The 12,523-nt window shown below is 36.2% G+C and overlaps 2 protein-coding genes across 5 annotated transcripts in view; one reads left to right on the top strand and one right to left on the bottom strand.

The window, feature by feature from the left end:
* The window catches only part of Ent2 (Equilibrative nucleoside transporter 2), a 35,317-nt gene extending 29,281 nt beyond the window's left edge, over positions 1 to 6,036 (top strand). For 3 of the 4 annotated variants that reach the window (XM_064040043.1, XM_064040045.1, XM_064040046.1), the window contains 5 exons: positions 844 to 1,073; positions 1,945 to 2,119; positions 2,349 to 2,464; positions 2,945 to 3,141; positions 3,537 to 6,036. In XM_064040043.1, the coding sequence (XP_063896113.1) occupies positions 844 to 1,073; positions 1,945 to 2,119; positions 2,349 to 2,464; positions 2,945 to 3,141; positions 3,537 to 3,672 (854 nt within the window). In that variant the 3' untranslated portion in view covers positions 3,673 to 6,036. Of the gene's footprint in view, positions 1 to 843; positions 1,074 to 1,335; positions 1,373 to 1,944; positions 2,120 to 2,348; positions 2,465 to 2,944; positions 3,142 to 3,536 lie in introns of all 4 variants that reach the window. The other variant, XM_064040044.1, reaches the window with a different exon arrangement.
* Positions 6,037 to 9,476: 3,440 nt separating this feature from the next.
* On the bottom strand, positions 9,477 to 10,759 carry LOC110373615 (uncharacterized). Its single transcript, XM_021330936.3, has 3 exons — positions 10,276 to 10,759; positions 10,017 to 10,205; positions 9,477 to 9,929 (listed from the first exon to the last, which is right to left on the bottom strand). Exons 1-3 carry the CDS (start codon positions 10,667 to 10,669, stop codon positions 9,628 to 9,630), a joined length of 885 nt encoding a protein of 294 aa, XP_021186611.3. The 5' UTR covers positions 10,670 to 10,759; the 3' UTR covers positions 9,477 to 9,627.
* Positions 10,760 to 12,523: the final 1,764 nt, after the last annotated feature.

Below are 12,523 nucleotides of genomic sequence, written 5' to 3'. Positions count from 1 at the left end.
AAAAACTACAAAATGTGTATTCAATTCATTCTCGGTGAATCACTTCCTGGCTATCGCTAGGAGTCATTGACCGATATTTATCAAATACTCTTTACGTATTGTATAGGGGAGCTCACATTACATTACATAGCCCATTTATCGAGGAAGGCTACTTTTATACGGATGCGCGAAATAGTTCCCACAGGACGTGCGCGAAACCGCTAGCTAGAGGAATCCAATATTTGATATCCAACTTGACAAGTTTCATCAAATTATATTTAGTAAATATTTTCAAGTAGTTAATTAAATAATAAAATCTTTGTGCTATTTCACTATCAAGCAATAATTATATCAGTGAAAGGTTAAGGCCACACATTTGTTTTATCAGCAGTACATAATTCACATTTTGTTGATATATTTGTGAGACCACTTATCTCTTTCTTCCGATTCCAATAACTGTTATCTCCTACTATTTATTCATGTGTGGTCATAAAATCTTTATTGTTCGAAGTAGATTATTAATTTATTCTTAGAATGTAGAATTTAATCAGCAAGTTTTACATACAAGCTGTTTTCCGCGGTTTCGCCCGCGTATCAGGGAACTTCTTCCTATACCCTTTCGAAAAATAGTCGTTGTCACTCGAAGATAGTCAGCTTCCCAACAGTGAATGAGTTTTCCAAACCGTTTCAGTAGTATTGAAGCTTTGATGGTACAAACGAAAATGGCTCCTCTTAAGTCAGTATAGATAGACATGTATATGTGAGACTCCGATTAAAGCTTATATTTAAGACTGGATGTTATCCTTCAAAGAAATTTTCAAAACATGGCCTGTACTCAAATAAGTACCTATTGAATTTTTTCAGGTTTCAACGCAATCTTCCAAAACTCAGTATACGGCGTGGCCGCCCTCCTTCCTGCGAAGTACACAGGAGCCGTCGTGATGGGCAGCAACTTGTGTGGTCTCCTCATCGTGTTCCTGAACTGGTGTTCCGTCATGTTCGACAATCCTCGCACCGCAGCTATTTACTACTTCATCGGCGGCATGTTTGTCATGCTGATATGCATCGACTCGTACTTCGCGTTGCCGTTAAATGTGAGTGTCTTTTTGACTCCCTTTAGGTCCATCTTCACCAACAACATAAACGTCCAACTATTTACTTTGAAATCGTTTATGTGGTTGGCGAACTTGGGTTTAATTCTTTTCTATAGTCACTAAGTTGCTTTGCTCGTTCGTTTAATGAGCCTCTCAAAGGGAAACCTGATGAATCGACCGCTGTCGGTCTGTGGTTGTGGTCTCCATGATGACTTACATAGATCGACCATCTTGTGTGGTCTCCTCATCGTGTTGTCATGCTCATATGTATTGATTCGTACTTCGCGCTGCCGTTAAATGTGAGTGTCTATTTGACTCCTCTAAGGTCCATTTTCACCCACAACGTCTCTGTTCTCATTATCATTATCAAAACAATTACATATTGACATACTTTGAACATTGAACGTGAAATTCATAGCAAACAGTTGTTTTAAGAAAACTGACGTTTATAATAAATTGCCAGTGTACCTGGTCTTTTCCCACTACGCAACAGAGGAAGCATTGAAGATATGTTTCTTACTTTTTTAAGTGGGTACAGCAACGCTTTACATTAATAGGCATGCAGATTTTAAGTGAATTTGCGTGTAAAGTATATAGCTACAAATATATTATAAACATTGAAGATCTTATCATTGAAAAAAAATAAACGATTCCTATTAATATTCTAAACCAAATGATTGTTTGAATGCAACTATAACCGAACCATAACTAGCCCTCAAATTGGCGACCGATAGGCGGCAAGCACTGATACTCAGCTTCATCCAGTTAGACTGGAAGCCCAACATGATTGGGAAAAGCCTCGGTAGATAAATGATGATTATATATATGGTGTGGGGTGAACCTAATAAATAAACAAATAAATCTCTTTCAGAAATTCTATCGTTACCACGAGGCGTTACAAGAGCAACACAAAAGTGCTGAGGCGGATAAACCCCACGGAATGAGGGTTTCCCGCGCCAAAATATTTGCACAGGCGTCCTTGCAGCTGTATAATGTCTTCATCACTTTCGTAGTCACCTTAGCTGTGTTCCCTTCTGTTATTTCAGGTAAGTCTCTATATAAAAATACGGTTATTTATCATAATTTTTTTTGAGCTGTTATGCCTAAGTTGCTCAGGAATAGTGTAGCTTCCTAATTCATTTATTTCCCTTTTCACGTGAATTTCAGCCAGTCCGCCATTATTTTCTAAGGTTTTTTAAGTCGAAGTATGAATATATAACTTTAGTTTTATTCCAACTGACTTATTAATTTAACACAACTATGTTTTATTTGTAGATATTGAGCCGAACACGGAAGGCTTCTTGGGCGAGAATTTCGTCCGTATCACTTGCTTCCTGACCTTCAACGTTACAGCCTTGCTTGGAAACGTTACTGCTAGTCTTAAGCAAATTGTAAGTATTTCATCATCATTATCAACCTTTTTTTAAGTCCCAATACTGGACTGCGGACACAGAAAATTATTGAGTTAAATTATTCCAGAGCAGTACAATATTTTGTTTGTAAAAGAGTCATTTTCAACAAAATGTACTCACAGACAATGTAGCTTTTTATACATTCATACCTACTGGCCCGCTTTGTGTACTTCTCTACTTATAACGTCAAGTATTTTGTAACATAAAAATTTATAAATGAAGCACTGTTTGACCGGTCTTCTGCAAACTTCACATAAACCATCAACAAAGTCTAAACATTTGGTTTGGATAGGTGAGACCTTTCTTGAGTTATAAAATAACAACGAAAGGGGGCATTACTTTTTATACATATATGGATATTTATAAACACAAATATATTTCTTAGAAATATATATCTAAGTTCTTCCTATTTTTTATTTATATGCAAAAAGTGATTAATAACATTTATCTAATTTCCAGCCCGGTCCCAAATGGCTGGTAATATTCACAACCATCCGACTGGTTTTCATCCCGTTCTTCCTGCTGTGCAAATACAAGAGTGCTACCCGAACGTTGCCAATACTCATCTCAAATGACTACGTGTTCTGGATTGCTTCTGCACTCATGGGCTGGACTTCTGGACATGGAAGCTCGTTAGCTATGATGTATATTGGAGGGTGAGTACAGCAAATAGTGAACAAAATGATTAGTAGAGATCTACTAAGAAAGTACCGACGTCAAAATGTGGGTGTTCGAGGGATGAGGAACGTTACTAGATCCAATCTTACACGCCTTCTTTGGAACCCGGCCATTTTCTTTGGAAACCAAATCACCAATCATTCAAGGCTAATATTTGACAGATGTCTAAAGGTACCCGAACGCCTCGTCAGTTTCATAGTGACTGATCATTTTGGCTGTGTGCCGTTAGTTTCTTTACCTACAAGCTGACAGACCTGCCTTTGGCATCTCCGCTAATATTTCCTTATTCCGTTACTAAAAAAAAGGAAAAAGGAAAAAGGGCTATACTTACATTAGTATATACCTAATCTAATTTAACCACTCCAATTTCTAGCACGGTGCCGCCTGAACAACAAGGCACGGCGGGCATGATGGGCGGCGCGATGCTTGTCACCGGCATCATCACCGGCATCACATTCACGCGGCTCTGCCCCATCATCGTCACGGCAGACATCTGGCGCAGCTTGTAGCGAGCGCTGCAGCACCTCGCCGCTGCCTGGGACGTGCTTACCGCGCGTCTGGGACACTGAGCGACGATGTACGTCACCAGACATCCTTGGACCAGACAAATATGTCCAAGGGTGTCAGGACAGGGACAAAGAATTCTTCAGAAGAAAGTGACACCCCTGCCAGAAAAGGATGTTCAAACAGGGACAGTTTCTGAAGTTTTCAGTGAACAAAGTGTAGTCTGTCAAACAGTGTTGTGTATAGTATGTGCTCACTAGTGATGGCGAAAGTGTCACCTTCAAGTGATTATCAGGAGATTATATCAAGGAATATAAGAGAGTGACAAAGTAAGTCCAGTGCGAGTTATATGAATAAGGTGCCTGGGATAACAGTGATATAAAGATTGTGACATTTGACAAAATGTGTTCGATAGCTATATATATTTTATGCAAGTTATAACATTTTTATGTTGTGTAGTTTGTTGATTGAGTTAATAAGGAGACATGAGATACAGTTTGCCAAAAACTAATATTTATATCAGTTCATCAGTTTGTGCCTTTTATTTAGTTGTTTGCAGCCAAAGCAACGATTGTTACTACACCTTGCCACTATTTGGGGTTGCTATGACGCTAAATGTATGTTGTTATTAAGATATAATGCATTTACTAGTAATTCCATCAGTATAAGTAAATATAAGTTGAAACCAAATATTTCACTTGTCTCACTACTCTGACCTGAATTTCTTATCTCAGTTTATACTTTTTTAAATGTATACAATATGAATTGCAAGTTCATTTGGTGCTTGATAAGTATAATAAATACTGTTTGGTTTTATAGTATTACAGCTAACTAACCAGAGGTTAATGTATAGGGGCTAATATGGTATTAAATATAATCTTTATAAATATAAAGTAAGCTATTGGTACCTCTTCTGCTTTGAGGCTATTCTTGTTACGATGCAAAGTACTCCGCCTTAGTATATGCTGCCTAGAAAGTGACAACCAATGCAAAATTACTTTGAGAACTGGAATACTTGAAAATCAGAATTATGTAAAAGTTTACAGAAGTTACATGAAAGTTTTTATTGTAACATTGAAAATACTATACAATTAAATTAAAATACTATGATGGATCGTGACTAAATTAGGTAAAAATATTGACTACAAAATACCCCTCTAATATATTCTCTCTTCTTCCTTACATGTATATGTATGTATATAAAATAGATAAAAGTCGATATTAAAATTTATATATGTAAAGTTAAAGTTTTTAAGAGCATAAAAATATTTAATAGATAGTAAGTACAAAAAGGATGAAAAGCGTTATTATATTATTTTGGCATTGATATTCATATTTTATGATTTGACTTTATAATATTGTTTCTGATATAAAATTAGTGATTTTATGGTTTTGCTTTATTTTAAGCCGTGTCTAGAATTTGCTAGTCGTAGGCCGCGAACGATGGCTCGACATTTGTGCGCCGTTCGTGGTGCATGACTCTGTAAAGTCTGGATCCACATTCATCTATAAGGCTCTATGCTATAATCATGTTTCTCAATGCTTTTGCTTTACAAGCATTATCAAAAACACATGCAACATTTTCGTTTTCAATTCGTTAAATAATCAGGCGTCAGTCTATCTCACTTCCTATAGACAATATTTATAAGAAAACTTACCTTATATAGACCCATGGTCTCATTTCATTGAAACTTATGTTCGTTTTTACATGACTAATCCAAAGTGTTTATAAAGTATTGACTAAAAATCAATTAAGTAGTAATTTATACTGACATAAATTGATTTTGTCTTAGCACAAAAATGTTAAGAGTCTGTGAATGACTTTGTTGAAATCAAAGAGTGTTAACGTGTGTTTAAAGATCAAATATTTGTATTGTATGTTGTATTTTTCCAGTTAATTTAAACAAGTAGATTAATTATTTGTTCCTTAGCTTGATTCAGCAAAATGTCATTGACACATTAATATATTATTTTAGTAAAATTCTAACATTATAATTATGTATGTTTTACAGACTGAAACACTAACAATCATTTGAGTATAGATATAGGCAATTTTAATTTAAATGTTGCTGATGATAGATGATAATGTGCTATTTAAATAATTTCATTAATAATTGACAATCTATGTAAGTGTGTTTGGGGTACGTGAAATGGTTATTTGTACTGCGTAAAATCATGCCCATATTTTACGCGATACATTTAAATGACAGAGCTGTAACAATTAGTTTTAATTAAGTCTCGATTTTTTTACATTTTGTGTTCAGCTCATGCCAAATTTTAGAACAATACCTACCTGGTTTTATGTTTTCAATCCCTAGCATGAACATTGTTAGTCCTATTTATTTGAAAGTAAAATGTTATTTTTTACATTTTCTGTTTTTTATTTTGTTTTCACCCCATCCCTAGCTGTAGTATATTCAGAATAAGTCTTAAGAGATATTTACGGAAGTAGTATACAGTATACATTTTTTTTGTACAATTTTGGTGAACAGTTGAAAAAGTAGCACTCATATTGGTGTTGTATAACCCTGGTGCCTTATACATCTTCCATTGGTTTCAAACACCGCGTAGACTAAGTGGAGATTATTATTTGCCTACAAAAACAGGAATATTTATTTACGATTTACGGAATTGTACCTATAGTTCATATGGAAAGTCCATTATATCAGTACCTTTGTATGATTAAAAACAAAATAGTAGTAATAACGCTGCCAAGGTTTCGCCGGTTTTAACGAGTGGATCTTTGATCTTATTGAGTTGGCCATCTCCATGGCATACTCTGTCTACGACCTACTGATGTGGGTCGATACGTTTCCGATGGCTGACGTTATTACTGCTCATTTCAAAATAATCTGATGACAATAAAGGGGATGAAAATTGCCATAAATGTAGTATTAGGGAAAATACCAGAGAAATATTTCATATAATATATTAAATAAACCTATATAACCGAATATTATAGCAGATATTACTTCTAGTCTCAAAAGCGATGAAAAGTTAATTGAAATCCGTGCTCATGATTTCAAGTAATTTTTACGCGCTTTTTCTCGTACCCACTCAATCAAATACCTTACTATATAAATCATCTATTTATACTAACTACACCATAAGATCGCACTTGTAATACTTCCACTATCGCTAAATCCATTTTCAGAAATATATCACTAATCTGTAATTTTAAAAGTAGGATTTTGCATAGACCTGAATTTTTCACAAGATTTTCTTTCTTCTTATTTTCCATCTCATAGTAAAGTCATATTCTATCTTACACGTAATAAATAAAATAAAAATTAAGAACGTGTGATTTACCTAGTAATACTTTTATTCTCTTCTATACAATTTCAACAACTGAAAAACGCAGTAAAGTCGTCAGGACAGTTTTTTTGAAGTTGAACTTAAGTCTGAAAAACATTTTTCATTGATAGGCCAGTCCACTTATTTACCTACATACCTAACCATTTAGTCTTACATGACCGTTTACAATTAAGCGCCCTCGGTGTATTAAAAAAATTATGTCTTTATCAGAAAAGCGCACAAAAAACGCACATTATTGTTACTTTATATTTTTCATGAAAACCTTGCCTCTCCCCATATGCCTCTACTTTATTTATATACCTAACTAGGTAAGCATATACTTTATAAGTTAATTACTCAACTAAATAATTAAGTACCTATACCTAACCAACTTTTTTAACCATAACTTGTACCTATTTCTTCGCGGTCTTAGAAAATCTTACCTGAACAAACAGTACCTATAGGTAGGCACCGCAAAATATATAAAATAAGTCTAGAAACTTTAAATCTACAATACTAAATATAATATTCAAACCTCTTTCTTCTATAGCTCTATGGCTGTTCACTTACAAAGAGTACCTTATTAAGCACTCCTTAGTCGAAGGCTGTGAAATAATAGCTTTAACCTTCTCCTGTAGTTATCAGAAGCACCTATTTCTGTTTACCTACATAATATTATTGTAGTTCTATTCAAAGTTTTAGTTCATATTTTTTAATTTATTATATGTACAATAGACAAAACAATTTGATTGACATGGGAAAAACAGCATGACCGCCAAATTATTTCGTCTACTGTACTTTTAAACAATGTCCCTCTAATTATTTCTTATGTACTAGAGTCCTTGTATATAGTAGTGCATTTATACAGTATTTATATACCTATTGTAGTATACATAGATATAATATTGCACGACCATTTCTTACACTTTCCTACTTGTGATCGCAAATGCTAACCTACTAATGCCATGTTGGAGTGTACTAAATAGGACGATAAAATATGTTTATCCTCTGAATTTTCTATTTACAGCACTCTAACTGTCATTATCCCTAATTTTAAGAATATAAAATATTATCACACCTAACAAAAAGTCTTCTAAATAAAAATAAAAATTCTCCATACATTATATTCCACCTATCAAGAAAACTCAAATATAATGAATTTATCGTAATAAGTAGAAACTGAAACCATACCTTTGTGACAATAATAACGAACTTAGCATCTTTGTATCCTACTTACCTATTTTTCCACTTTTCCAAACAATTGTGTACCTACTGAAATAATATTTATGAAACACTTCCATTTCCATTCTTCACCTGATATTGTGCTAATCGAGTTAAAAGTGAATAAAGAAAATGTTATTGAAGTTGTGCTTTTTATTTATTATCTTTATATGGTCTACTACCTTTTAATGTTATTATTACCTATTACCCAGTGTCCCACTTATAAAAAACTACCCTTCATTCAGAGTACTTTAAGTATTTCACATTAAAGCAAACGTGTTATTGGGTAAATCAATGCAGTGCCTACTCTGATTGCGTAGATCTTTTGTCACTTAGATAATTATGTGTTCTACTTCTACCCAAAAGCATAGCAAAAATATGGTGCTGACTGAACTATTGAAGAGGGTAAGTTCCGTTCTAACTTTAAAACGGCTAAGTTAAACGACATTTCCTTGGCGAAGATATTGCATACATTTCTGAAGTCTCACTGACTGATACTATGTAGATTTTGCGTTTTAAATAAGCGAAAGTTTTAGCCGCTAAGTAAGGAGTAGTCATTGACTTTCGTAGTCTTTACACTGTTTGATAGTGATTAACTTATGTACAATGTCTATTATGATGGGAAATTCTCAAAAACATCAGTATTTAAAAAAATCCTCTTTTGTAAACATATCATCATAAAAAAGTACTTATTAGATGGCCAAAATGATGGTTCATTTTCGCCACTGCTAATAAAAATCTGCAGGTGAAGAGCGATTGTAAAAGCGTTTTAAGATGTCTTAAATAATCATGTTGATATACACTACCTTTACCGTTTAGGCCTTAGGCCGAGAGACAGCAACAATTCTAGGTTAAAAATAAAGGAATTAAATAGGCTCTTCTACGACCAAAACAAATATAACGTCACTCGAAACTCGAGTCAATGATAAGGACAATCATTTTATGTATTAGGCTTGGTATAATTTAATCCCATTTAATCCACATAACTCGATTAGCTGTCACCTGTCCTAAAAATCGACCTCCCATAGAGCATGCCAGGAAAAGCAGGGCAATATTATATGGTGTATTGTTTATGACTAATGGTGAAAGTTCATACATATGCAGTTCACATCCTTAAGGTATATGGCCCTGATACTATAAAATAAAGCCCTAGGGAATTTTTATGGGCCAATAGAATAGTTTCACATGCCATTTTGGGAATCGTTCCGGATATACTGGAACTTCATTAAGTCACTTTGATACGTCTAGCTTATTATGAAGGCACTTGAATAAGGGTAAAATAATGAACGATCAGTAAAACGACAGTTTCTTTATTGTCTTTCAATAAATAATAATAAATATCGTCAATAAATAACTCGTCTAGACCCTAGCCGTTTCATTGGTGCGTGCGTTAAAACACTATGTACAATGCGTTTCCCGTGCGTATTTACATGAGGTAGGTTCGTTTAGTAAGTTGCTGAAGATGATGAAGATGAGGAGACGGATGACACGCTGGAGTAGCTCGGAGACTGGTTTGAAGCTGCTGATGAGCTTGAGTCACCAGGGTAGTATGAGCTGTAGGCAAGCTGGGAGGGATCCCAAACTCTCGCGTAAGGACCACCGCTAGCAGGCTCCCAGGCAGGGCTGTAGGAGTCCTGAGGTGCGGAGGGCGCGGGGGTGGAGGGAGGTCCGTACTGATTGGCCGGGGGACCGTATTGGGGTGCGGGAGATACAGTCTCCGCGGGCGGCATCATCATCATGGGCATGGCTGGCAACAAAAACAAGAAAAGTTAAGTATCAACAACTTATTCCATGCTGGTTATTGTGGTCTATTTTTACTTTTTTGACATCTTACCTCCTTTCTTCATGATCAGGTTGTAGATCAGGAATCCGAGGACAAGGGTGATGGCCAGCTTGCTGAGGATCAGGGCCTTCATGGCCTTGATGCCGATGATGGCGACGAGGATGGGCATCAGCGCCTTCATCTTCAGCTTGAGCAGCAGCAGAACGGGCAACAGCAGCTTCTTCTTCAAGATGCCACGAGCTGGAAGAAAATTGTATTAAGTCTCACTTTCAAGCTTTATGTTCGTAAGTTTTTATTGCCCTCTCATTACCTTCACCGTTTTCACTGTCTTCCGGGAATTCCACATCCAGACCCTTGTCAGCTCTGTAGGAGACCTCAGCGCCCTCGAAGAGGAACTCAGGCAGCTGGAACCTGACTTCATTGTTGCTCAGGTACCGGCTCACGCGGTCGAAGATCACCTTGTCGATGTTCTTGTCGTCGAAAGCCCTCGCGGACTCCGAGCTCACTCCCAGCTTCGTGTCCAGGAACGAGAGAACTTTCACTTTGAGACATGACATCGGGGATTCAGCTTCGAAACAATCACTGATCACACTCTGGAGCAACTCATCACTTGTCCGTAAGCGCGCCGTCTGAATCTCATTGTCCTTGATGCTGTAACCGCGAACGATGGCGACGGAAGCCAGGAGTAAGCACAGACACTTCATTTTTTTGTTTTTATTTCACTTTGTCATTAGATTTGATTAATTAGACGTTCGGCCCGGCCGGTTAATGGAGCAACAATGATTTAATTTTTCAATGGGCTTGGTTTTTATACTGTGATCCTTTGCACGGCAAGGCACGCGTTCCTCGGGCGTGCCTCGAATGCTGATCGCTTTCATACTTGGCAAACTATTTATTTTCATTTAAAGAAAGTCCTGGCGGTGAGAGTGATGTATTTTGGCGTTGATATGAAAAATATTAATATCAATATTTTTCAGATGCTTTCATATTTTCTCGAGGAATTTCAGTATAAAGAATTTGAGGGAGACGGAGGGGTCGATGTTAGAAACCCTTCATGCGTGTTTTGGTTTTTCTAAAATTAAAATTAAAAAATCCCAAGGATTGGATTGAGGCGGTTTCTTATCTTTTATGGAAAATGACTGCCCGGGATAACCAAACATAATTTTATTTTCAGATTTCATCAATATTGTAGACATAGTCCATTGCATGAACTAAGTTACAAACAGTAAACAAACACTATAATACTATCTTTACTATTCTTACGAACAGTTATGTGGTTGTAACCTTTCTAGTCACGTTCATTTTACTACAGATTTTATGTAACGAAGGAAATAACGTAGTTAGAATTGAGAAAAATGTGCGTCATTGTTTTTTTCTAGAATGAAGTTCAAACTTTCCTAAGGGAATACAAAAACGCTTACCACAAATAGGGTGTTCTTTTAAGTTTTACATGGGCGAAGCATTTCTTCGCCACACTTATAAATCAAATAATTGCGGTACATGCATCCTCCTCCCCCCGAGCTTTTTCCCAACTATGTTGTGGTCGGCTTCCAGTCTAACCGGCTTCAGCTGAGTACTAGTGTTTTACAAGGAGCGACTGCCTATCTGACCTCCTCAACCCAGTTACCCGGGCAACCCGATACCCCGGTTAGACTGGCGTCAGACTTACTGGCTTCTGACTACCCGTAACGACTGCCAAGGATCCATCATAAGGATATTGTCGTACATAAGTACATAGGTTTTACAAAATCATTTTTACAGGCTAAGCTTTAGTGAGCCTTAGCGGTGGTGGTTAAGCTTTTATACCTATAATAAATAGAACTTTAATGTAGCGCAAACAAAAACTACACACTGAAAGAGTCCAGAAATATATGAAGGAGTAGGTGGGTACATTACATAAAAGACTATATATTATATATGTATGGAAGTACCTAAGCGAGTACAGTCACATACAATAAAACGTAATGTAATAATTTTAATGCGTTTTGCGATATCCCAGTGAAATGTAGGTTTATAGTATGATTTTACATATTGTGACTACACATACAAGTAATACATTGGGTGAGCAAATGAGGGAGTATACTGCGGAAGTACATAAAATAGGTTCTTAGTGAACAAAATGTACATAACGGAGAACATAGGGGTAGTGAACAACTAAGCACATAACGGGGTACACAGGTAGAGTACATAAGGAAGTAGATAAAGAATTTTATAGGTGAAGTATATAAGGGAATACCTAAAATAACGTCATAAGTAGCATTAGGTATGTGTTCACCACTGTTCTTGAAGCTGAAGCTTTTCTGACTTCGCGACTTCAGAATTGTTGCCATTTTACTTTTAGTGATACTGCCGTACTAATAAAAAATCCTATAATGCAATTAACGTAGGCATAGGCGCTGTGTGGTTAAAAAAGTTAAGACTTTTTTGGTCTGTTGAGACACTGACCTACTCTGTGTGAGAAGAGGCCTGTGCCTAGCAGTGGGACGATAAAAAGGCTGTAACAGTAACAGAGACACTGACCATTACCTAACCTAGCTTAATTTAGCGGGCCCTAGACG

The sequence above is a fragment of the Helicoverpa armigera genome, chromosome 21 (genome assembly GCF_030705265.1).
Source record: "Helicoverpa armigera isolate CAAS_96S chromosome 21, ASM3070526v1, whole genome shotgun sequence".
NCBI lineage: Eukaryota > Metazoa > Arthropoda > Insecta > Lepidoptera > Noctuidae > Helicoverpa > Helicoverpa armigera.
Note: the sequence above shows the minus strand (reverse complement) of the source record. Positions and strands in the feature narration are given on the sequence as shown.

Excerpts from the sequence above, each read along its gene's own strand:
- LOC110373615 (XM_021330936.3), bottom strand. The coding sequence starts at position 10,669 with ATGAAGTGTCTGTGCTTACTCCTGGCTTCCGTCGCCATCGTTCGCGGT. Across the intron at positions 10,206-10,275 it reads AGACAGTGAAAACGGTGAAG|CTCGTGGCATCTTGAAGAAG; the intron begins GTAATGAGAGGG and ends ATTTTCTTCCAG. Across the intron at positions 9,930-10,016 it reads CCTGATCATGAAGAAAGGAG|CCATGCCCATGATGATGATG; the intron begins GTAAGATGTCAA and ends TTTTGTTGCCAG.